The 26,919-nt window shown below is 43.7% G+C and overlaps 1 protein-coding gene across 1 annotated transcript in view; it reads left to right on the top strand.

Moving 5' to 3' along the window:
• Positions 1-8,379, top strand: part of FBXL7 (F-box and leucine rich repeat protein 7) — a gene marked incomplete at its 5' end in the record, with an annotated part of 194,381 nt that extends 186,002 nt beyond the window's left edge. Inside the window, 2 exons of the mRNA XM_082304152.1 lie at positions 307-918; positions 6,978-8,379. Coding sequence (XP_082160278.1) covers positions 307-918; positions 6,978-7,714 — 1,349 coding nt within the window. The 3' untranslated portion in view covers positions 7,715-8,379. The remainder of the gene's footprint in view (positions 1-306; positions 919-6,977) is intronic.
• Positions 8,380-26,919: the final 18,540 nt, after the last annotated feature.

The raw sequence follows: 26,919 nt of genomic DNA on the forward strand, positions 1-26,919 counted from the left end.
CTTCATTACAGAGCTCAGACCTGCAGCCCCTCCTTTGCTAGCATGGCTTTGACACTGCAGCTAGGGGTGCATCTGTCATGTACCCAACACTAAGGTGAACAGTGTTTTCAGAGTATACTCTTAAGACAGATTTTGATTTTGAAATACATTTTTCCTCACTCTCATTGGTAAAAATGACTGCTTGATCTCCAACAAATCCTGAAGCCCATCATGCTCCATTAATAAATGGGCTAGTGGGGTGCTGAGCTGCACAGAGAGCTCTGCGTCCACCCACCGCTTACTGAAATCATGTGTTTTGTCTTCCAGACTCCGACCTGAGCATGCGGACACTCAGCACACCCAGTCCAGCATTAATATTTCCACCGAATTCCCCCGGTTTCCAGAATGGCAGAGGGTCGTCAACATCTTCGTCCTCAGTCACTGGGGAAACGGTTGCCATGGTCCACTCGCCACCTCCAACCCGTCTCACTCATCCTCTCATCCGGCTGGCATCCAAGCACCAGAAGGAACAGGCCAACATAGACCGGCTGCCTGACCACTCCATGGTCCAGATATTCTCCTTCCTGCCCACCAACCAGCTGTGCCGCTGTGCCCGCGTGTGCCGCCGCTGGTATAACCTTGCCTGGGACCCCCGACTTTGGAGGACTATTCGCCTGACCGGCGAGACAATCAACGTAGACAGGGCTCTTAAAGTGCTGACCCGGAGGCTTTGTCAGGATACGCCCAACGTATGTCTCATGTTGGAGACGGTAATTGTTAGTGGCTGCAGGCGGCTCACGGACAGAGGACTCTACACCATTGCCCAGTGCTGTCCAGAACTGAGGAGGCTGGAGGTGTCTGGCTGTTACAACATCTCCAATGACGCAGTCTTTGATGTCGTGTCACTATGCCCAAACCTGGAACACCTGGATGTGTCAGGTAATGGGAAATAATTTCAATGCCTCTGATTCTAAAAGCCTCAAGCTTGTCAAACCCCTGACCCCACAACTGCACACTTTCCCTTTCTGTGTTCTTTTGAAGTAGGAATACCAGTCTCCTAACACAGTACTGGTGAGACAGGCACCACTAGAATCTCAATGCCCCAAATGCCAGCAGCACCTCTTGAGTGGCCAGGCCTCCTCCAACAGAGACAAGCTAGCAGAGATGGCCCGTTCAAATAGCACGAGTACTTTTTATAGATTTTTGCACAAAGCACCCTTACAAGGGCCCACATTGCAGTCAGTGCTAAATTATATGGTGAAGGGTAGTTACTTCAGCAAAATTTGTTTTATCTTTTTCATGTATATATATACATATATATTTAAAAAATTATATGTAGATTATATATATAATGTATATATCTGTAATCTGTTAAGTGACTTGAAGAGGAGTTCAGAATCAGTGCTAGGCTTTTGTCTGGGTATAAATATCAATTGTCATCCCTAGCAAAACTTCAAGGTCCCCTTGTTTCCATTGCTATTTTAACAAGACTTAGCTAGCTTGGGCTTTTTGGTTTTTTTTAATAGTGTATATATTTGCTTACTGGCTTTCTGCTTTTCCTTTCACCCAGTTACAATGTATCACTGCAGCTGTTTAGATCAGCAGAAATGTTTTAGACTATTTTCCTCAGACCTGCTCTGGGGAAACAAGATGTTTTTTCACAATGTCAGCCACACAGAATTTCCTCTCTGCAAATAGGTTGGCACTTAATGGAAAGGATGTAGCCAAGCAGAGCACTGCATTAAATTTGATGTTCAATACTTATTTTGTGATCTCACTTGTTATCAGTCTAATGTTGTTATTAATCGGCCAGACCCGATTTGCCATTGCAGAGGCAACAAGCAGGATGAAGTGGGGATAGGAAGCAATGCTACTGAGTCACTGGTAGCCAGATAAACTGATTTTTCCAAGGCTTGCTGTAGTGTACGCTGATTTGCATTCTTTTTTCTGCCTTTTATTTTTTTTTAGCTGATTTATCCAATTCTTTCACCTAATATTCCTAGGATGGCAGAATGTCATGGAAGGCATCAAAACAAATAGCAACAAATCAGGATTATTCACTTTTTGTGATTGCTCTCTGAAACCGTCAGGTGATAAAGAGTCTCTGTGGGACTCCATGGGAGTCTTGTCCCATGGAGCCTGTTCACAATGACCTTGCATATGACTTACTTATTGTCTGTACATACTGACATTAGTTCTGGATTGCTAACCACACATTCAGGTTGAGGCATCTCTGACACCAGGAGAAAATGTATGTGCCTGTGTGATTTAGACCTAGAGCTACATATCACTTTGAAGGCTGGCTGTATCCCTGGCATATTTATGCTTTTCTTACTACATCCTCTAGGGTGGTATGGAGAGTGGAGTGGCTCAAGTACCCTGGGCCTGGAGAGACAGGACAAGTAGAATTGCAGAGCTGAGGGTGAACTGCCTTGGCACACCAGTCTGTTAGCTGACACCCTGAGTGCCCTTGGGGGCTTGTAGGTGGCTGAAAATGCTTTGGACCACAGCTCCTACTGACAGCTATGCTATAGACTGAAGGTGACTTTTTCAAAAGCAGAGAAAATGAAAAGATGATACCAGGTCTTGAAATAGGTTCTTTTGTGGTCTGTCTTCATCTGTGGTTTCCCCAAGGCTGTTACTTTCAGACCCAGAGGATGGTATCTGTCCCTAAGAGCACGTCAGTTTGGTCTGAAGTGTGTAGAGGACAAGTAAAATACCTGTCTTCCTTGAATTTTGTCTCATCAGCGGGACAGGAAAGTAATTTTAATCACATATTTTTCTAAGTTGTCCTTTCTTTTTGGAGCAGGCGAGGGAAAAATCCTGGTTTTGAACATGCTCAGAAGTCAGGGTGCTTGGGTTCAGACATGGCTTTTGCTGCATGTGCCTGCATATGAATTGAAGATAATTCATCTCTGGGGTCTTGTTTTGAGTCCACTTTTTTCATTCTGATGTGGGTAATTTTGGAGGATGTTTTGGAAGCAGGATTCCATTTTCCCCTCCTTCTGTCTGTAGTTAGGAGGACAAGGCTTGCACCTACACACTCAAGCAATTCTCAGGCCTGAAGTAGTTCACTGGTTTGGTTTCATACTGAGCAAGAGAAGTTGGGTATGTGTGCCGGGGAATAATGCTATAGTTGTAGCTAGCTAATTAAAACCCAGTTCACAGTTGTACATCTAGCTGAATCCCTCTCCCCCTTGGATGGTTACTTGGCAGCAATAGCGTACCAAAATTTTTAATGTCAAAACCAGATGTTCATACTAACTTTAAGAGTTTTCCACAATGTAAGTTCTGTCACTCTCAGCATCCACTTTGTGGGCAGGTCTGAGATATCTCTAGAAGTTGGTTGAGCTTGACTGCAAGTTACTATCTAACACGCTAGCCAACATTTTTTTCAATCTGTTTGGAAGTTTCTCCTCCCTTTTAAAAATCAGTTGTACTTACTTTATGGAAAATCCTGTTACAAGAACTTTGTTTTTACATTTTTTATTATTTAGGACAGAAAAATTGTTGCAGACCCAGGAACCTGTCATTTTGCCTAAAAATCAGGCAGTTCTGTATCAACATGGACTCTTTGTCTGGTGAAACCATTTTGAATATTCTTCCCATGAAGTATTTTACAGTGTAGCCAAAGTAACTAGACAAGACGATGCTGAGCTTGTCAAAACAGTCATCACACACTGATGTATGTGACTTCAACCCTGCTGTGAGACTTCTGACCCATTCGCTTTCTAATTGTGGTCATTAAAGCATTCCCTCTTCTTGGATCCTCAGCAGACAGAACATTCTCCTCGGCTTCGTGGACCCTTCATTCTCACTTAGCCAGATTTTAAAATTGAATTCTGGTCAGCATGTAAAACATCCAGACTGACTCCTTAATCCAGCAACCTCCTTGGGCAAACGCAATAGCAACAGCTATGTCGCAATAGCGACAGCTACGTCAGGTCCAGCAGAACGCTGTGCCTAGGTGCCAGCTTCTTCTGTGGAAACCCAGCTCAAGGATGGGGACTCCTGTGGTGCATTTTGTATCGCCTACTCCAAAGAACACACTAGAGATGAAATTTTTACACCGTTAGTATTTTACTGCTTCCCTTTAGAAAAATCACTTCGCATTATTGAGCGTGTATGTAGTATGTATTTGAAGGCAAACGTATTTCCAAAGATTGCACCATAACATAGACAGATCTGCAACACAGTCTGAAGAGGAAATAGCAGCATTCAGTTTTAAGATGTTATTCACTGAACAAAGTGAACACTGCTTCAAGGTCCCAGAGCTTCGGCATAACCTGTGGACAATTTGCCCATTTCATTGTGTGAGGCCTATGGTAAAATTTGCGTCCGTTCAAATAAATTTGAAGCCTAAATTAAAAATCCAGCTCCAAATTCAAATGAATGTAGAAATCTAGTTGCAGGTGGCAAACTGTTTCAAGTCCATATCCCATGCTTCTTACAGCATTTGTGTGAGCCCACTGGATTATCTCAAGGGATTTTTTTTCCTTTTTATTTTTAAGAACTGTCACAAATGAGCAGTTAGGTCACTTAAATAATCACTGCCAAAGATATTTGCAAATAGTGATTTTAATAGAAATCTATAAAAGGGTGATTTAACAAAGTTGGATGGCAAGGTTCACTCTATTAAACGAATGGAATCCATGTATAGAGAGAGAAAGAGAGAGAGAGAAGGGAAGATTGAAATAGAAGGAAATACAAGGTGGGTAAAGGAGGCCCTCCCATTAAGTCACAAGGTTTGGAACAGACCCCCTTGCTTTCTAAACGTCTTTTCAGAGAGGAGCCTAGGTGCAGCTGGATCCAGTCCTAGTCTCAGACTTGGTCAATGGTTTATGTCTAAGGACTTAGCAGCAACTTAAGGTTTGTTCACAGTGAGGAGAGAATCACAAGAATTTAGCAGTAACTAATTATTGGTTACTCTAGCATCTACAAAGTGATTAAATAAAGTTTATTATGATATTTGAATCAACTCTCACACACACAGAGCATACAATAGGCCTAATAAAGGTACCTCTTAAAATCCCTCCGAGTTTGGTATGCGCAGATAAAGGTACCTGTTAAAAATTCCCCTCGAGTTCAGTGAAATACTCACTTCAATGATTGTCTCAACGGGCAAAGTGTTGAACCTCAAGGAGTGAAGGGCACTGGAGGTCAGTCCAGGTTCTGTTGCCAGGCCTCCGTATGCAAACTTAAGAGTTCACAGCTCTCAGAGGCATCCCGCTCAGAGGGAGATTCTGCCACAGCCCGCTGCGGTCCAGGAGAGCTCAAAGGGTCTCCTGTGGTACCGCTGTTTATAGGGTTGTGAGGTGATTGACTTTAGGCATCAGTAAATTTCCATTCTGGCCACAGCTCCGGTCAGTAATTGCTGAGTTCTCATCAATCTCAGCAAGGGAGGTATGATCCTCCCGTACCAATCCGCCCGAGTTATGATCCACAGTGATGTGTTCCCGTGCTGTCAGGGGGTGTCTGATGATGCCAGGTGGGATCAAGGCATCCTTGCTCCCCAGCTCAGCCATGCAAGAGTGACTCGTACGACCAAGGGGCACTTAACCACCAGATTCATTGCTCAAAGGCCAAGCGTTGACAGGAGTCCCTGTGATTGTAAGGTGGTCCAGAGGAGGGGGGGGTGGGGGTGGGGGGGGGAGGGCAGGCACCACCACAAGAACTGAAGCGTATTCATACCTTCCACTAACCCTCTGAATGAGAACCTGTTGTATCAAGTGGTATGGGTTTGGGTCATTCACGTTTTTGACGTGGTCTCCATACATTGTTGTGCTCTTTACTTCCAGACTACAGGATTTGTGTAGCATTTCTGATACATGGAGCTCTAAGGTTGTCATCCTAACTTTTCTGGCTTTTTGTGGGTCACTTCATCCCCATTGGCCAGTGTTTCAGCAATACAGAAAAGCTCTTTTTATCCCTACCTGAGGGCACCTCTTTAGGCACAAGCTGCAGAATTTGTCTGAGTAGACATTTACGGCTAAAACTGTTGGGCCTTGATCAGTAACAGGTAGACCCTCCCTTCTTCCTTGTAGCTGTTTCTAGCTATGCTAATGCAATGTGCCCAGCTGAACTTGGCACAGATAAGAATTTCCTTTCAGGGGCCTGAGACTGACAGTTTGCAGTGCAGGAGAAACAGGACTTTCCCAAAAAAGCTTTCATTCACCACCATGCACAGAGTGGAGGTTAAAAATGGGCAAAGTCTGTGAGCGTGTTTTTCCCTTTAATCTAGCTCTTTCTCTTTCCTTGCAAGGTCTGGTGCTTCTCCTCTAGTCTAGTTACCTCCATTCATGGCCAGACTTTGTCACTTGAAACAGTCCCTTTCTGCATCTGTCCATGTCCTCCCATGCCCTTACCAGTCTGTTGGCTCCTGCTGGCTCTCCCCATTCTCCTATGTTGCCCAAATCTCCACCCTTCTGCAAGCACATAGTCTTGCCATAGTTTTGCATCCTTCCCACATTGCAGGCTTGGGGCTGGATTCACATCTGTTCTCCAAATGCTTTTTGGGAGAGTGGGTAGGGTTTTCTCTTTTATAATGGGGTTGGATGGTGAAAGAGCCTCTAATGTTGGTTTACAAACTCAGCCAGTCAGCAACGACACTGCCTCTGATCAAAAAGCTGTGTTGGCTCTCACGTAGTACCATTTTCTCAAATTGTCACTGAGTTAGTATTGCAGTAACAGATCATAGACTGTCCCTAGATAAACCTAGGTCCATCATTTTACATTTGGGATATGGACAACATTGGTCTGTCACTTTGCTGGTGCTCGAAATCCCAAAGCAACCTCACTGACTCCAGCGGAGTTTATTATTTCCTCTGGTGTAGGGACACATCGCAGCAAATCCAGACTAGTCAGTCAGGTTGATTCTGCCCTTGCAACGTGAAGATATCTTCATCACATCCAGCACGTGATTTCATGCCCACCTTTCTGGTCTTGCTGAGTGATTTGTCTTTACCGCTTGCTTAAATTCACTGTGTTTTTCCACTTAGGCTGCTCCAAAGTAACATGCATCAGTTTGACTCGCGAAGCCTCCATCAAGCTGTCTCCCTTACATGGGAAACAGATCTCCATTCGCTACTTGGACATGACAGACTGCTTCGTCCTGGAGGACGAAGGACTGCACACCATTGCCGCTCACTGCACTCAACTGACCCACCTGTACCTGCGCCGCTGTGTCCGCATCACCGACGAGGGTCTCCGCTACCTGATGATTTACTGCACGTCCATTAAGGAACTGAGCGTGAGCGACTGTCGCTTTGTCAGTGACTTCGGCATGCGGGAGATTGCCAAGCTGGAGTCACGCCTCCGATACCTTAGCATCGCTCACTGCGGCCGGATCACAGACGTGGGCATCCGCTACATAGCCAAATACTGCAGCAAGCTGCGCTACCTCAACGCGCGGGGCTGCGAGGGCATCACGGACCATGGTGTGGAGTACCTCGCCAAAAATTGCACAAAACTCAAATCGCTAGATATTGGCAAGTGCCCTCTGGTCTCAGACACCGGCCTGGAGTTTCTAGCCCTCAACTGCTTCAACCTGAAGCGCCTGAGCCTGAAATCATGTGAGAGCATCACTGGGCAGGGCCTGCAGATTGTAGCTGCCAACTGTTTTGACCTGCAAATGTTGAATGTGCAGGACTGTGATGTCTCTGTGGATGCTCTGCGATTTGTTAAACGACACTGCAAGCGCTGTATTATAGAGCACACCAACCCTGCCTTCTTCTGAAAGGATACCCCACACCTGTTGTTACAATGCAGTATTAAAAACACTGATGTATAAACACACACTCCCATATTCAGTAATGCTGTCTTTTCTATAGCTCACGGGAGTCAGCTTTTCTTGTATGTTGTGGGTGAGGGGGGTTTCTAGAGGACTATTTTGTTTGCTTTTTGTATGATCACTTTTTAAGGTGCGGTGGGTCTCAGTGGAGAGGCTGCCTTAATGCAAAAGCAATGAATGCTCAGCATCCCCAGTGGGGTGCCGTTTCCATAACAGCCGTGATCTTGTCCCAGGCTACAGTAGCTACCTCCAAAGGAAATAGCACATAATCCCTCCTTTGGAAACGCTACTAAGCTGTGTCAAATACATCTGAATTCCAGCTGTGCTCATGAAGCTGACTATGCAATATGTGTCTGTGTTCCCCAACTTCTTCCAATATGGCTGATAAAGCATCCCCTTGTCTCCAAGTAGTTTCTCTTTGGTAGTCATCCATTGTAATCCCTCAGGAAATACTGGGTAATGTTCTTAACCGTACTTGATTGAGGCGGAATAAGACCTGCTGGCCATTGCTGAGCACTCTGCTGAGTGAATCAGGAGATTGTGCCCATGCATGGATTCTCTTGGAAAGCCCACCTCCAGGTCACTCGTGCATCATCACTACTTGCCTTCATTTCTAAATCCGCCCCCTCCTGCATGTGTAGTACCACCCTCTGGTAGCAGATAGGGACTTCTGGGTCTGATCCGCAGTGACATATTCACCTGAGAGAAGGAAAACAGATGAGATACTGGTAGCCTGGCAAAGGGAAAAGCCAGCAAATCAGCCCGAGAAGCTGCTGTAATTCTGCAACAAGGCGAGACAGCACCGCAGTACACTGGGGACTCTCTGAGGCGTTGTGGAGCAGCCTGCGCGGGGCAGTCCCCGTTGCCGTGCTGCGCGGCTGTCACCAGAAAGGCTGTCTTTGTTCAGCAGCCGTGGCACCACTGCGGTTGACACTCCCTGAGCAAACCAGGCACGTGCGTTGAGGTAAATTCAGTATGTGCCTTAATACGCATAGAAACCTGACCCTTTTCTGTGGCCTTCCAGTTCAAAGGATAGATGGCTGATCTTGAGACTTGAAAGACGTTAGCCTGACGTTAGATAACACCTCTGGGGACAGAGGGGCTTTGAGTGTTATTCACATTAGATTTAGATTTTGTGAAACCTTGTCTGTGTGTGTTCCCTTAGGCTGGAGAAACAGCTGCTGTTCAACAAGGAATTAAAACGCCAGCGTTGCCCTGTGACGCTGGGAGCCCCTTGTACTCTCATGGTCACTCGTGCTCAAGCGAGAGCAAGCGTGGTTTGGAGGTTCCCCCATCTCATTGCCTCCTTCCCCAGAGCGTGTGGTTGTTTCATGGCTACTTTCTTCACAATTTTCTGGGAGCTGTTTCTCTGCATTTTCACATGTAATGCTCAGATCTGAAAGCCAGACACATTAAGGGTGATGATATTTTCAGGCAGGCCCCCTGCGCCTGACTGACAGGTGAATTCATACATTCAGCTCAAGCGCTATAAATGTCTCAGTAGAGAACATAAGAAGGGAAGCACCGTGTCTGGTTTTCATAAGCAGTAGTTCCATCATCTCCAGACAACACTAATAAAATCATTGATATGAAGTGAAAATCCATATGCTTGAGAAAAATACATAACTGCTGAGGAAATACTTGTAGCAATGCTCTCTCAAATTACAAAAAAGCAATGGTTTGGACATGTCCCCGCAGAGGGAACTTGTCCTACTGCTGCAAAGATTCCTGTAACTTATGTATGTTCCTCCAGTTTTGAGTTTCTTAACATATAGGATGTCATCAGCTCTGAATTATAAATCAGATTGTACTAAAGCAAAGAGGGCCATGGAAAATGAATTTGTCATTGCTACTATTACTGGTCAGTGACTAATATGGGGTGATGCCATCCTTTGGCCAGTTAATATCACTTTGGTTTTCCTTTCTGTGTTTTTAAAATTAGAGATTCTTCTCCAGCAAGTAGTACAGTATATTTTATCCGAGCCAGCTATACTCTCTGTTTATCCTTTATCTCAAAATGGCCCCGAGGATAGTTAAATGTTAAGCCTATTCCTGAGGATGGTGGGATTTTGAGCCATTTGCACTCATGAAATATAAGGCCTCATTAGTAACATTTAACTGTTTATTAAAAAAAAAAAAAAGCTACTTTTCTGGCTATGCTAAATTGAGTGAATAGTGCTACATGGTTTTTAAAGTTTCTAATGTTTAAATTGGCCTGTACTGTACAAATCTCACTATAAAGCCTTAATTTGCTACCAAGAAATAAAGCAATATATTGGTAACTGATGAGCACGCATCGTCATTTGCACTGATTGATTAACTTCTGGTGAAAAAGAAAAGATTAAATACTTGTAAAAGGTGAATGAGCACGTCAGCACATCAGGTAGGTGGATGACTATATTAAAAAAGGAAAAAAAAATATTTGTTATAGATTATGACCTTGCCTATCTGTCTCTTTAAAATTTGATTTTCCTCATGTGGTTCTTCTTGAAGCTGAAACATAATCGGTAACTGGAAGTGTAAGTAAAATAAAAAACAGTATATAAAAAGCACATGTATAAAAATTTCAGGAGGGCCTCTCCATTGGTTTAAAGGCAAGTTAACATATTTGATGTGAAAAGTAAAATGGAATGACTGAAAGGGTAGAGGACTTACTAGTGCAGTGTTGCCTTTTGAATGCTCTAAAAAAAAACACTCTGGGGGGCACTGGTGGAAAAAGAATAAAGGTAATTTTTCTAAGCCAAACATTTTTAAGTATGCAGTCTTACATGATCTGAGTTGGCACTCTGAGACTGCTACTTATTTCAAGAAAATTTGAATTTAACTTATTGATACAGCTTGCTTGTTTTGACTTTTAACCTTTTCCCTATGTCTACTTGCACAATGATACAACCAGAAAAGAAACTGAAATAGTGCATGTGGAGCTGAGTTTGCTGGAAAGGTTGCAACATGTGACTGATCTGTCTTCATTCCGGTTTGGCGTTGGCAAAGACTATAAATTTCCTGAGCGAAAACATTGTTGATTCTTGAACCATAAAATTCAGGCTCAGGCACTGAGGCTTCTTCTGCTCTGCAATAGCATGTGGTGATCTCATCAAAGAAAGCAGTGATGAATCCCATCAGCCAGGCTGGCATGTTGTTTCTGTCTTTGGAATGACTTGTGTCCTGTAGAGAGAGGTGCCTTAGAGCAGGCGCATCTCAACTACCACGCACTGTGATTGCAACCAAAGCTCTGTCTCTAGGTGTTCATCCTTCTCGTTCCCTTGGCTTTCGTAAAAGGTGGAACTGTATTTTCCCCATTAGCAGCATGAGATTGATGTGATGTGCAACCCTTTTGCTTTTTTGAGCTATGCTCATCTGGCTTCCTACAAAATGCAAACCAGCCTCTGCTGGATGTCTTGGACTCAGAACCGTGGTCCAGACTGTAACCTTCAGTAGTGGCTTACGTGGTTTCTGAAAACTTCTAGCCTTTGAACTGGAAAATTAAAAAGCTAGCAAAAGACCTAATTTTAGCACTAGGCTTGAAGCAAGTCCAAACTCTCATTAAAAAGAAATGTAGTGACCGTTTGGACTGCAGACTGGCTGACCCGCCGCTGCCAGTGTTAGTTTAAAGGGGAAAAGTTCTCTGACAGAGTTGGTGCCTGGCTCCTCTTCCCCCAGCGCTCCCCAGGAAAGTAACCTGCCCTCGTTTTTTTATAATTTTGTCAGTTTAGCTATTCATGCTGAAACTATCCATGCTGGGCTTTGAAAATGTTAGTTGAAATGGTTCATCTGGTTCTGTAAATAAAGCTAGGAGGAAATGTCATTTTGCTCATGTTAAACTCCTGGTGACCTTTCCTTTGAAAATGGTTCATTGCTCTTCATCTCCTCTAAGGCCTTCAGATTGAAAGTGTGAGCCATGCCAGGGGGTCAGCTTTGGGACAAGGATGTGTCTTAGTGAACTCCCAGTTAAAATTCACCCCAATTTAGGTACATTACATGTCTTTGAACGTCTCCAACTCCATGACCAGGGAGAAAAGGGGCATGCTCAGATCTTCTGCGGCTTGTAGTCTGGTGAGGCTGAGATTTGGCAAAGCTAAGAGACGTTTATCACTCTGGCAGTGTGAAGGAGGAAATGACCTGAATTATACAGAAGCTGCCTGGAAAGTCAGGGCAGGGTTGAAAGATGGGGTTTTGAGAACTGGGACAAGAAGGAGGATGAAGATTTCCTGGGCTAGGGGGACTGGGACTGAGATGAGAAGAGATTGAATGATTTTCAGTAAAGAAACTGGGGCTGGGGTTAAGAGAGGTGGGTTTGTATGACTTGTTGAGCAGGGAGAGTTGGGCCAGAGAAGCTGTAAGTACAGAAGAATGAAGTTTGGGGCAGGGGCAGAAACATGAAGAAAATTAACTGAACATCATGTAAATACAGTACGCTCCCTCAGCGAAGACTCTGATAAAGGCTGACAAACTGTTTCAGTGAGGATGCCTCAAATCTGAAACAGCCTTTCAAAAATGAAATAGTAATTTTGCATTTAATGCGTCCAATATCTCCCCTTTTATATTCTTTGTGAAGCCAGAAAGTCTTTACAGTCAGAACTTCTGCCTTTACCAGCAGATGTATACAGAGGCCTGAGACGCTGTCAGCCTCGGTGTCTTGTTCCTGCCTGTACGCCTTTGTGCGAGGTAGTCGGTCGAGAAGAACAAAGCAAGGCAGGTTTGTAACATCTATTCTTCCTTTTGCATTGTATTTCAGCAACACCAGCTGGTCTGCTTTGCTAAGGTGCTGGCGTCAGTATGGAGCCAAATTCGTGCCCTTTTGATGACTGTTAAAGGGCATAATAATAATAGGTTCAAGTTACTGCCAGGCAGTAGACATCAGAATTCAAACTTTGCTTAACAAAAATACATTTAACTGAACGGCATTACTGCGTGCCATTAAACAGATTAAATCACTTTTCCCCATAAAATAGCTGAGGGTTGTTTATTTTCATGCACCCCTGCTGTACAGCTGAATGCTTCAGAGCAGGTTTTTCCTCTGTTCCTGTCTTCTGTGAAAACTGGGCAGAACCGTCAGGTCATTTTTCCCTTGTCCTCTGGATGATCATAGAGGCGCGTCTGAGATTTAAACTAGTTAATGGAAAGCTTTTCCAAGTAGGCTCTGCTAATAGAAATTTAAAACAATATTATGAGTGTAACAATCCAGTTGGCCATAGATATGTCAAATTAAGCCATTATAAATATAAAAGTTACTAAACAGGCACCAGAGAGAGAACCAGAGGGACCAGAAGGAGGGGTCTTTTTAAAAAAATGAAAAAACCACGAGCTTTTACAAATGACCCTGATACTTTTAATGCAGAACAGAAATCTTAACCGTTCCTTCCAGCACTAAAGATACTGTGTTCTTTGGGTTAGAATAGATTAGTTTTCCTTTGTTTTTTAAAGAAACATTGCATGCTGTAGCCTCAGCTCACATAAATGGTAGACATGGAAAAAATAATCTTAAAAAGATGAGAGAGAATGCAAAGAGGGATTTGTGCCAAAAGGAATGAATATTTTTTACAGTTTCATGTTGCATTGTCTGTCTTTGATGGCTCCTAAAACATTTTTTTTAAATCAAGTAAATGGCCATCCTTGAGAAGTTTCTGATACTTCTTGAATATACTCCATTCACACAATTGCCTCAGCAGATAGACATCAGAGCTTTAGAAAAACTGATTTTCTGGCTATAAAAAATAAGTGTAGCTAATTTATCATTTACAATTTGCCTTATCAAATGTTTTCACATCTTTATCACTTCTCATATAAAGGATATCTCCTAAGTCTTTATCAGGACAACTGAAAAAATATTTCTATATATTTATTAATAACAAGCTGCTTTTTTCTGACACCCAAATTTTGCTCTAGTTGTCAGTTCCTAGGCTATTGTATGCTGTGAAAATACTTCGAAGAATAGAGCTTATTTCTGGGCTTGAGTTACAGTGTATTTGACTACTCTATGGTCATACATCTCCTGTGGTATTATGGTTGTTGATGTGTCTTTTGTGACACGACACTGCAGAGTGGCTGCCTGCATTTCAGCATGGCAATAGAATTGCCTAACACATGACGTATATATGTGACACATCATAGCAGTTGTCAGAGCTCAGATCTCACGTGCAACTGGCTGCTGGGGGTCTGAAAATACCCATCCACAGTAGCGTCAGTACTTTTGTAGAGATTCATTCCTTAACTGCATGAAGCATCTTCCATTTTATTGGGCATAAATTATAGGAACAGACTCTAACTGACTTCAACACCTGCTTTGGTGAAGGTAGTAGAGCTGCGACATTTTCTCCATACTGTCCCTTCCTTTTCTCTTCTGCCCTCATAGAGTTACCCAAGCTCCTGCAAGAGTCTGAGGTGCTCTGTCTACATAGTCATGGATAATACAAATAATGAATGGCTCGGTATTAATAGGAGGAGTAAGGCCATTTACTTGGCAGGCAGTCCAGGTGAGGTGATTGCTGCAAGTCAGTGACCACTCAGTGGCCAAATCTTGCTCAGGTTTCTCAGGGGAGGTGGGAAGTCCCTGCATGAATGTCAGTAAATATGATGCTTTCCAACGCTTGTTCTTACAGCGATATGTAAAACTACAAGATGAATCAGCTGAGGGGGGGGTCCACATAATCAAATCATTAAAATTATCTTTGTTAAAGTAGCGTAGTAGAAAATCAGGTATACGTCTATCATGAGCCACAACGGCTTTCACCGATTGCCAGGATAAGACTGAGCTGCTGGTGAGTTTTCATAACATAGCAGGTCATCACTCGGTGGCACTGCTGGGGCAGCGCTGGCTTGGCTTTTTTCTCTCTGGTGTTGTATTCCTGTGCCTGCACCACGGTGGTGGGACACGCTGCGTTTTCCAGAGCCGAGAAGGAAGGGAAAGCTCAAGCAAGCGAGGAAGTGCCTGGCGTAGGACGGCAACAGGAGAGCCGTGAGCTGGGGAAGGGAAGGAGCGGGGAGGCACTCCGTCTGTCAGGACAGAGAGGAACGTCCTGGAAATACAGCGGCCTGGAGCGGCCTGGGATGCAACGGAAAACCTGGGAAGGGATTTACAACAAGTACGTTCTTGCCGCTGTGGCATCACAGCATCTGCGTGGTTGTGTGTGCAGGGGGACCTGAAGTCTTAAAGCAAGGAGCCCACTGGCAACATCTCACAGCGAAAAGGGAGAAGAAATGCTGTCCTTCCCGGTGGAGCCGGGTCTGAGAGGGAGGGAAGCTGTGGCCCCTTGGGAGGGGGCTCTGCGGTGCCCTGGGGCATGCTGGGCCTCGCGTCAGGTGTCTGGCAGCTTGCGTCACTTTACTTTAAATGCCATTTGTTAGATACTGGAGTTGCAAATGAGTGGAAAGTCTGCTTGGTGTGGTGTGGCCAGGTGAGGGGTCCACACTGCAGCGGCTGTTGGAGCCCTGTCATAAGCCAAGGAGAGAGGGGAGAAAAGGGGTCAGGGGCTCCTCTTAAAAACATGCGTTTTGCAGCAGGGGCTCTCCCGGCATCCAGATGGGCCTGATTTTCTCCAAAGAGTTTACGCTGTGCACTGCTCATAAGCAGCAAACGGAGCTGTGAGAAGGCAGAGGCAACCGTGTCCTGATAACCTGAGGAGAGGTTGTTGAAGACGCAACACAGGCACGTGCTAAGAGACTCCAGGCTCTCCAGCTTATTTTTGTCAAGAGAGAAGGGATGGCGGGGGGGGGGGGGAGGGGGTTGTTGGTTTCGTTTTTTTTAAAGTAACGGTCTTTTAGAGTTGCTTGGTGTTTACCATCTGTAGGGGAAGATCATTCAAAAACACGGTGAGACTGGCTTATCTTCAGATCAGAGGGGTATCTGATTTCTGAACGTTGGTTTACTTTTTTGTAAGGCAAATTGATGAAGGCACAAGAGGGCCTTGCAGTCTGAACTGCAGAGATCATAAACCTCTGGCAGGTTAAATTTGAGAGCATGATATAGGAGCCTCCCCTTCCCCTGCCAAAAAATAAGAAAAAGCAAGGAAAAATTGCATCAAAACTTCCAATAAAGAGAGTAAAGGAATTCAGGGCTGAAAACTGAACTGCAAATGGTAACGTGTAATCTCTTGCCTTGGCATCACAGTGTGGGCTAGGATGCTTTGTCTGGAAAAGAGATAAGTAAGGTGGGACATGACAGGTACGACAAAGGTCATCATTGCATCATGGATGGCTTAAGGGATGAAGGGACTGGATGTTTACCATGACTAATATTTAAAAAAAAAAAAAAAGTTAGAGGGCATCAAGCGAAGCCAGCAGGTAACGGATCCATAGCAAATTAAAGCAGTTCTTTGTTTGCCAGGTGTTAAAGCCTTGGATTCTTGCTACAGGGTGTTGCGGATCCTGAATGTTCACACTGCTTAAAAAGAGACTGGAAAAGTTTGTGGAGGAGGAGCCTGTGTGCAGCTATTAAATACAACAGACAACCTCTGGCACGGGAAATGCCTGAGGCACAAAGTGTTGGAGGCTGGCAGGCTACGCTGGGAAAATACGCTTGCTCTATTCTTGTGCTTCTCTCTAGGCATCTGGTTTTTGGCTACTGTCAAACAGACTGTTCAGCTACACGGACCTTTTGTCAGCAGCTGTTTTCATATTTTGATATTTGCCTCAGCCGATCCCTGACACGGAGCACACCCTGACTTCTCTCTTGTGATGCCATTAGTCAGAGTTGCTCAAAGTCCTCCAAATATTAAATATTTTTTTGGCACCTTCTTTTCTAAAATCCTTATGCTCCAAAGTGCAGAACCCAATCTTGTCAGAAGCTAACATCCTCATCTATTGACATCTATGGGAGTAGGCACCTGAAATTTTGCTAGGGGCTTGGTACCCTGAGTATTTAGGCCCTATTTCTGCAGGCCTGCAACAAAAGCATCTCTGTATTTATTTGGAAGAGAGAGCAGGGGAAGAAGTGCATTTTGTGCCCCCTCTAACTCCTGCAAGTCAGGAAGGCGGTCACGGAGACATGCTGCTTTATCAGGTCTCTCTCACTCCTCTCATCTACAGGGAGACTGGGAAATCAGGAAACCTCTTGATTTCTTTGACAGCTGTGCCGCATCTTTGTAATCAACACCAGAACTTGCCTGTAGCCTCTGCTCAGCCAAAGAAGTTTAGAGCGTCTGTGCTTCCCTTTATTAATGTTTAAAAGGGCCTGCCAGTTGTTACAATAATTTCAGATGCGAGAAGCTGTATAAGAGCAGTTCAGCAATCTTCAAACAACTGTCTCTGATGCTTGACATCTCAATTTAATCTCCTTTAGATGCCCAGAAGCCAGAGCATGACCCGTGAACGTAGAGTTGGTACAAACTGTGCAGTCACTAAGCGGCAGTTCACGGGGGTGTGATTCCCAGACTCGTCTGGAGGAGGCAGAAATGCTGTCCAAATCGGGAATGCAAAGTCCCTTCTCTGCTTCTTCAAACCCTTTGCCTACTTCTGGCCCTGGGCCCACACAAATACCCAAACACAGTGAGGAATATAAACTCGCAAGGGTCTCAGCTTTCATAATATGACTAAGTTGTTTTGATTTAAGAGTGCTCGACTTGCCAAGATTGGAAAAAATGAGTCCATTCTCTTCACGGCTGGATGTCAAAGTACACCCAGGTTTTCAGACAAATGCCCCAAATGGGCTCACTTAAATGAACAACTGGACCAAGACTTGAGTGTTGGAGAACTTAACTCTTTAATATCGCTTTTAGGGAAAACTGGAGAAAAATAGCAAAGACAAGACCATTATCAACCTAAGTTAAAAATAGAGTTAAGAGGACGGGGAATCATGTCCTTTGTTCTTATCATTCTCTTCTGAGGCCAACAAACATGTTTGGTTGTTAGGGGTGCTCTTCTGTAGGGCACAGAGCATTGGCAACACGTGGAAGCAAAGGTTGAGGAGGGAACTATGGCACTACAAAAGGGACAAGTCCTTGCTCTGTGCATCTCTGAAGTCACCCACATTAAACAACAAAAAAAAGGTGCATACAGAATTACTGTGCTGAGCTTAGAGCACTGAGACACTATTTGAAACACTCCTGGACTTCACTTAATTTTCTCTACAGAATTTGCCTACAGTGCTGCAGTACTTCATGTGTTTAAGAGCTTTGCTCAATTTGCCCCTTAATGCACAGTGTGTGGATAAAAGTTATAAACAACACCACTGATGATGTTTAAACATATTCTGGGTCTTCTCTAAGGTCATCAAAAATGACTCTTTGCTGCGTAATCTCAGCCTGCATTTTTTTTTTAATAAGGTGTTTTTCCTGTAATACCCTTAGAGCTTAATATAAATGTAGACTCATATTGGGGAAAATCATAGGAGTGTAGAGCAGCAGTTTGCCGGGAGACCTGTCACTGTGAAGGAATCCACGCATTTGTGAATTCCTGGCACATTTGCAGGCCTACATTTATTCCTTATTAGAGGCGGAGTTTCAGGAAAAGTGTTAGACCAAAGGCTCAATTTCGTTGTAAAAACACAGGTAGTGGATGTCATTAAAGATGTGCAAGGGTATCCGAGACATCCACAGAAGGCTGGCAGGGATGACACAGTCCCCGAGGATGACTTGTGCCCTTTTGCCTCGGCAGAGGGAGGCCAGGCAGATGCCATCAGGCATCTCAAATGCCTTTAGTTGTCCTTACTTAGCCAAGCATGCTTCCGAAAGTTATAGGGAAGATGTTTGTGGTTAAGGTCAGACAAACTGTTCACTGGGCCACAAACACACAAAAAATAAACCACAAATGATTGGCTATGCAGGCAAGTATAGAAATGACTGTCATGTGAGGATATGATCATTTTGTAATGCTGGCTGCCGCAATTTTTGTGCAAATATTTACTCTTGGAGAAAGGACAATTCAGGCTTCCTTTTCAAAACTGAAATGTTTCTGATGTTTAAAAAAAAAGAAAAAAAGTCAGACATCTTAGCTCTTACTGCCCAGGCTTTGCTGAAAAGTCTCTAGGCCCCTCTCTGGGATTTGAAGGAAGAAGTCATCTCAAAGCACTGGCTCCATCCCCAGCTGAAGGGGAGGGGATGTTGAGTCACAGTCTAGGAATCGCTGAGGACATCCTACCACCTAAAATAGCTGCAAGGATACAGCCCTGCTCTGCTTTAGGTTCTGCCATTTAGCTGCTGAAGAAGCAGCACCTCGTGTTGAGCCCCAGGGTCACAGGAAGAAGCATGGAGCTGGTTGCTCTTTGCAGTTACGTTTGGGCTCCTCTGCAGCCCTACACAGGGGATGGTGCCTAGCTCAGGGTGCCTTGCCAAGGGCACTGCGAGAGATGCGGTGTTGGGCAAGACCTGCAGGGCTTGTCCAACTTCTGGCCTTGACCCAGAGCATCATGCAGGAGAATCCTAACTCATCCCCTAACCGGGGACCTCCACGTGGCGAACTCCAGGAGGGCTCAGTGTCCCCTTCGTCCTCCCTTTCCTCCTCCGCACATCCCAGGTGCGAGCGGTGAGCAGAGGCAGGGAGGGATGAAGACCTGAAGCCCAGCTGAGTTTTTGAAGCAGGGGCCGTAGCGCAGGCTGCAGCGCTGAGAGGTCTTTGCTGCCAGAGGCTGCATAACCTTTGTTTGCAGCATACACGGCTGCTTTAAGTTGTTGTAAGTGTTGTCCTGGGTTTCTTTTCCTACATTATATTCTATGAGGTAATGACAATTTGCACTGCTACCTGTTTTCCAGCACTAAATAATTTTCTATTAACTAGGCTCTTTGTTCTGCCTGTTTGTTCGTTCCCTAGGTATTTTTCCTTTGGGTTCCCCCCCCAATCTTTCCTGCCTCTGCAGTGGCTTTTGCACCGTACCTGCTTCGTTTTGATTTAAAACCAGCGTATTTTCTCTCCACCTAGCAGACGCCCTGAAGGTCTCTCAGAAATCCTTCATTTTTTTTACTTTTCCCTCAGAAGGCCAAACTAGGAAGATATTACCATAAACCATTAACTGCATGCATAAAAGAGGAGCTAGAGCCTTGCTTTCCATGATATTAGACTATTAAATGCTGAAAGCTATCCCCCAAATATTTTGTTTTGTTTTGTTTTTTTCCAGTAGCTGCAACAGTTGATTGATCCTTTGCAAGTAAAGGCTGGAAAATCTAGCGGCTGATGACAGCATGAAATTAATTTACTTTTGTTTTTCGCGTGAATGTTTTCCTGTAAACCAGTCATCCTGGATCATTACCCAAGGTGAACGATTCATGTGAAAATGATAAATGTTTGTGCTGAATAGCGGTGTTTGTGATATTTATTGAAGGCAATATCAGCTTTCATTGCTAAGCAACAGTGCCTATTTAAATAAAAAGGTAGGGGTGCCGTTTCTATCCTCATAACATGCAAAAAGATTATCCTGGTTTATTTTGTAAGAAGGAGGTGTTAATGGGTTTATTCTGCAGAGAAGATTTCCCATCTCTCCTTCTTCATCCTTTCTAATAAAATCAAATTCTCTTAATGAACAAGTTGATCAAATTTCTATTTCACTTAATTAGTAGAAATTACCCTAAATAAAGCCATGTATTGTGACAACAGTGTTAGATTAAAAGCTATGGCACCTATAACAGTCCATTTTCATATTGGGCAGTTTAAATCACTAGGAAAACTCATGTCACCCGTGACAACATACCTTATATTTAAAATACCAAATTATACAAGTGCCAAATAGCAAATAGAATAAATATAAGCAGCATTGTGGCTGCATGGCTCCTCAGTGTTCATGTCAATTTTGAAAATTAGATACTACTCTTTACATTTCTTTCATCTTGCAAAGTTGGTCTGAGGGCTTTCTGCTGCCTGCGTCTTGCTGAGAAAGACAAGACCTCTGAGAGCAAGGGAGACTTCTTCCAAAGACCTGCTGTCTGAAGACAGTTGTCCTTGAGTGGATCCTTGCAGTCTGAAAAAAACTTTCCTCTGCTGAAGATTTGTTGGCATGTGGTGATCCATTTGAATCCTTCATTTCTTGAAGTATGTGTATGTTGGATGGTTTTGTTGGATTCACTCAAGACGAGGTTCAGGTGAGAACCTGGGAGGTTCAGTTCCAAATCAATGAAGAGTTCATGGTTCTGTATCATAAACAACTACATATTTTTGTAGTATCACATGAAGCTTCATAATTGTGGAAGCTCAGACTTCGTTGCTCACCCGGTGTGAAAGCAGTATATTCAGTATATGCATTTATCTTCATCATATGTTCTGAGTAGTGACATTAGTTAATGTCACAGCTCTTGATTTTCCTGGAATGCTGTTGTGTAGCCTGACCAGATTCAGAATAGAGAGGACTCTCTCATACTGAGACATGTAGTTATTTCTTGGCCTGCTATTATTGATAACATCTGTCTTAGTATTATAAGCCAGTTTTCTGCTGTACTGGCAGCCAAGAAATGTGGTGCTTCGGGATCAAAAATATTGCTGGGTTTGTTATTGAAAAAAAATTTTTTTTAGATGAAACTATTTAATTCTCCTTGAATTGTGAAATGAGATCAGTTTCACTGACACAGAACCAAAATATTTTCAAAACAATTTTAAAACTTTTTTTTAAATGCTGGGCTTTTAGTTTTGGGTTGGATAAAACCTGTGTTACATTCCCGTCCTTCCGAGTCTGACCTGCCTCCTGACCAACCTGACCAGCCTCCCTCCAAAAATGTCTCCGTTCACTGTTTGAACAAAAACACTTAAAAACAATTCAATGAAATGATAGCAGCTTCCAAATAAAACATTTGGAGTTCATCAACATGTATCATTTTACTGGGTTTAGCATGATTCATTTGGATGTAGAGCTCTACTCTGTGAACACTTTTAAAATTGTTTTCTCCTAGTTCAGGATAAAACAAAATTTGAAACCTGCAGTGTTTTAGGGGAAAATGGCATTTGCAGATTTGTGTTGGCTCTTTCCAGGAGACATGGTTTGCTGTGCTCAACCACTCATCCTTCCTCTTGCATGGGTAGCAACCTGTAACACACCCCTCACCTGTGCAAGCACAGAGTGATTCATAAATGCATCTTACAGAAAGGTCAACTGCTAATCACAAGCAACGATAGGAAATGGGATCGAAACGTTGTCAGATTTTACAGGTTCCTTCAGAATGGGGTCTTTTCCTGACCAAAAAACCCCACGGTTACTCGACAACTCTGCTTACATACTTTTAATATCTTTTCAAGTCCCCCTGTGATCCTGATCCCCTGTTAGGCCAGCAGCGAGCTGCCGGTCCCACTCTACACTTCCCCACGATCCTGGCTTCTCCTGGAATTTGCTAATAAAACCAGCTCATTTAATACAAATGTCCCGGAGTGAAAAAAAAAAAAAAAAAATCACAATCTGATAAGACCGAGAGAATGAGCAGCTGAAACCTGACTCTGCAGAAGACTGGCTTTCCCTCCCGGCGTGGGGTTCAGCCAACGCACAGGGCGGCTGCGCTGCCGCTTGCTTGAGCACGGGCTCCATCTGCGGGAAAAGGACCAGCATCCTTGCCAAAGAGATGTTACATCCTTGTAAGAAGAAGGGGAAAACCCTCAGGGTTTCTCCTTCTCCAAATGCATTGTGAATTACTGTTTTGCTAAAATGCATTGCCTGCAAAACCCACACAGAAAAATTAACTCTCTGAATCCATGTTCCAGCAGCAAGGAAAGCAAGCTATGTGCTGCTGAAGTGGTGATGCTGATGGGTAAGGATTTGCTTTTTCCGATGTTAAATTACTACAGCTTTAGGGCTTGCCTGGAACCGGTACCAGTACAGGTTGTCTGAACTTTTCATGCACGAGAGCAAACCAGGAATGGTCCTGTAAGTGTCTGTCTGTGTCTGTGTGTGTATGTGTGCATGCACGCAGCTCCCGCTCCATCTACATTCTCACTCTCTTTTTTTTTTTTTTTTTTTTTTTAGTTTGCTGTTGCCACACATGCAAAGCATGGGCATTTGGCCTTGTACCTGTCCGAAGGAACACATCTTCTGTAGGTGTCCCCTGCCGTGGCTGAGTCTGTCCAATGTCGCCCAGCAGCAGCAGCAGCTGGTGTTCCTGGATAGTTTTACAGTGGGAGAGCAGCTTCATGCTGATGCTCCTGGAAATGCCTAGCAGGGTGAACATTTTCTCAGAGCTCTTGGTCACGACAATCCAGCAGGCACTTCCCTATTACTTTTGTTATTACCTCATGTAATTTGTCTGTGAGTTGTCATCTTCAGAGTTTATATGTGGCTAAGTGCAATCCCTCTGTTCAGCAAGGGAGAAACGTGGCTCACTGATAGCTGGGGTCCCTTCTGCTGTTAGGAAAAGGACGGTGTTTTATTTCTGAGGACAGAGACTTCCACTCCATAGCTGTTGTCTGTTATTTCTGTCATCAGCTAGTGCATTGTCCCATGCCTTACCATGCTGGATCGTCTTAGTGGGATTTATTTTTTTTCTTTAGGAGGTCCAAACTCAGTTGTTGTTAATAAAAGAGAGAGGAGGTTTTGTTCAAGGACCCCACACACGGACTTGCATTTTGCAGTCCAGGCTTTGCAGGATACCCACCTGGCTTGTGAAAATGCTTCCTTTGGGCCTTAGAGGCTATGAATCCATATCAATGATCTCTTCACATGAGAATCTTCCTATAGCTTGGCAAACAGCTTAGCATGAGCCCAAGGTCCAGGGACTCCAGGTGAAACAAGAAACGCTGCTGTAAATTTGCTCTGTCTCAGTCTGTGTAACTTTCATGCAGAAAAACAACACACCTATCAAGTCAGTAAATGTCCTTATACCCACAGGCAGCAAAATCCAGAGCTAGCATGACTGAATATGCACAGAGTGTTCAGTTTTCAGAACACATCCTCTCCTACCCGGGGCTGTGCCAGCTGAGTCGTGCCCAGGCGGACTCCCTGCCCGTTTTCTAGGAGGCTGTGCTGCTCCTCTTCCTCATTCAGCTCTTCGCTGGCCGGCCTGGTGATGCTACACGTGGCCTCCTGCCAGCCGCTGGTGGGTCAGGGAGCAGGATCCCACGTGTACGTGGAGGGGCCGAGCCAGCGTTTGGCATCGGGGTGCACGCTAAGGCCTGCAGCACGCGTCGTGTTTCCATCCAGATATTTCTCTGAGCATATTGGTGGCTTGCCCAGGAGCTGGATGTTGAACCAAGGCTTCCCAGGCCTTTGTTTCAAGAGGATTTTTCTTCCTTTAAGTAGACAGTGTATTTCTACCCAAAATTTAAATAAAAATCTGGTAAGTAGCCATGGTTAAGGCATAAAAGTGGTAGCTTTTTACCTGAAGCATTAGCTGGAAGCTCTTGTGCTTTAACAGCAATCCTTTTAACTCCATGGATTATTACAGCTGACAAAACAGTGTCTCCTAATTATTAGCCATACGCAATTCCCTCTGACTTTAATAGGAAAAGGTCTTTCCTTGCTGTAGTAGGTCAGTTTCTGAATTATTATTCTTTTCTGGTTTAAGTTTTCTTATGAGACTCATCACAGAAGAGGTAGGAAATACTTTTACTGCTGTCCCTCTGTATAGATAACTGCTTGCTTACGTTGTAAAACATAAAGGCTATAACCATTAGCAGCGTCACTGCACCATTTCCCCCCTAGTGTTACCAAAGTAAACATTTCCATAATAGGTATCACGAAAGCTCCCTAGGGAAGAAAAGTATGTATTGTAATGTGGGAAGGTTTCCTTTGCTTGCTTTCAGCACTGTTAACACCATGTCCTTGCCCTGCTCTGATTAATTGCCCTGCTTTTATCGTGATTGGCACATTTACCATTAGGCTGGCCAGCTGCCAAGCGAAGTTCAATCACAGTGGACAAGCGCAAACTGCCTTTGTGATTTTATATTTCTAACTGATCATCCCAAGAAGATATAAGGCCCAAATCTCACAGTGCTGCTTATTCTGGGCAGAAAAAAACCTCCTTCCCACGCAATGAATAGTACTGGCTTAATTAGCCTAACTCGAATAGAGTATTGCACAACAGCAGAATTGAAAACTGAATCAAATTTATTTTCTTTTTTTATAAGAACAAATTGTATGCAATTTGGATAGCAGGATTGCTTATGCACCCAGTATTCAATTACATCTGGCTCTAGAGGAGAAAACACTTATTGGACAAATTGGATATCGCTTTGCCTACTTCTGAAATGCGCACATCGATATCGATGCATAACAGGAAGGTGGGACACAGGGGAGAGGGAGTGAGGAGCTGGTTTTCTTACAGGGCTTTGCATCACTGCTTATCACTGCACTTGTGCAATGGAGAGAGCAGACACAACTGTCATCCAGAAGTGTCATTTGAAAAACAAGCAAAAAACCCAAACATCCTCCTCTTTTTTTGGTGGTGGGGAATGAATTCTGTGTCTTGACTGAGATAATCCTGCTGTGATTTGAGAAAGTCTCAATCCATGACGTCAGGTTCCAACCCCTGTATTATGCAGCAGCTCAGCACACATGTGCTTTCTTTTACTTTATGGACCATCTCACCTGGTGCTGCTTCGCTATGTCGCTCCTATGATTTTTCTCACTGCCGCTAGTGACCTAATTCTTCTTTTCAGGCAAAATGACTGGGGAATGCATAGGATATTGTAGTTTATTGAAGTTAGATATTTTTCAGATTTCAGGGATAAACAGATGCGTGCATGTACACTGGGAGCCCAGTCAGGATTTCATGAGGAACCCCTTGGTCATCAAGTAATCCGATCTGCTTGAAGACTGCAAAGCCTGGACTTCGATTTAGAAATAATACCAGCAAAGAGAGCTCCTTTGTGGAAAATTACCCATTCCCCTATCATCTGTAGCAAAATTTATATTTTAACACTAGCTAGTGTTCAAATGTCTATATAAAACAGCTGGTTTACAGGGGCAAGGGAGGAAGGCTGCAGCACATCTGCTCTTAGGACATTGTTGTCTCTTGCTGTCTACTAGTTTCCCTTTTCCTCTACTAAAACGCAAGCTCTGTAGCGACAAATCAGTTTCTGAGCACTGTGCATGAAAGAAGAATAGACTTTCAATGCCAGAACAGCAACTACAGTTTAAGTCCAATAATTTTGATTTCTAGAGAATTAAGTAGGTTGAAACAGCCTAAAAAGTACAGTACAGTTGACATAGCAGAAGTATTTCACTGTCCCAAAGCAGCTGCTATACAAGTGGCTGGATTTTTACAATTTTTGCTTGGTAAAAGTTGTTAAGGCCTGAGCTCATTGCAACAGGGACAGCTGTTGCTCTCCTTGACACTTAGAGATAGCTGACATGGTTTTTACCAGGTAAGCCAGATGAGAGTATTTTCTGGGTTAAATAAGCCAGAGTTGTACCCTGCTTGTTACTAGCGAAAGTCACTTTTTTTCTTTTTTGGTACATGCCACCATTATGATCTTCTAGATTGAGATGTTTTAATCCTTTAGCTCCCTCCAAAAACAATAGCCAACCATTACTGGTGGATTTGCAGTGTGCACATGGAAACTTGTATGAGGTGCTTCTGTTCTTCTTTTCTCGTGGTCAGAGTCAGTGTCTGGCTCTGAGCTCAGGTTCCTAGAGGTGTATTTCTCTATTACTTGGTCCTCTTTAAATAAAACTTGCATTTAAATATACTGTGATTTAATAAAGGCTCTCCAGAAAAATCTAACCTTTCCTCTGTAATGTTTCTCTCTTCTGCTCTAATTTCTCCTTTAAACAGCAGCATGCAATTCACTGGCATTAATCTGTGGACTTTACACTGCAGAAGAGGACAAATAAGTGACTGCTCACAAATAAGTAGTTTTCCCCTTTTCCAGATGCCATCAAGGCTAATTTATCTAACTTGCAGATGAGACCAAGGAAAGATTAGATTGTAAAAGTGAGAATAGATTCTCTTTTATACAAGCAGAAAAAAACCATTTAATATCATAGCACACTTCTGCTCTGTGGGTTGTAGCTTTCTCAGTGTTCTGGGTTAAAATAGCATGATCGCTTGCTTTTGTACAACAGCAGCATCCTCGGCTTTAGTTTTGCAGCGGAAACATCTACATCATTGTCGATGCTGAGACAGTACATACAGCATAAGTCTAAGACTAATAGCCCAGAGCAAGCGTGACTGTAGAGAAACAACATATTAAAGTAGAGGAGGAAACGTTGCATAGAGGAGGCAAAGTGCTAATGTTTCTATGATTAATAATCACCTACTGCCTGTTCCACTTTACCAAATGCTACTGAAAATAATGATGTACCTTCAGCATAA

This window comes from Platalea leucorodia (assembly GCF_965183815.1).
Source record: "Platalea leucorodia genome assembly, chromosome: 1".
In the NCBI taxonomy this organism is placed as follows: domain Eukaryota; kingdom Metazoa; phylum Chordata; class Aves; order Pelecaniformes; family Threskiornithidae; genus Platalea; species Platalea leucorodia.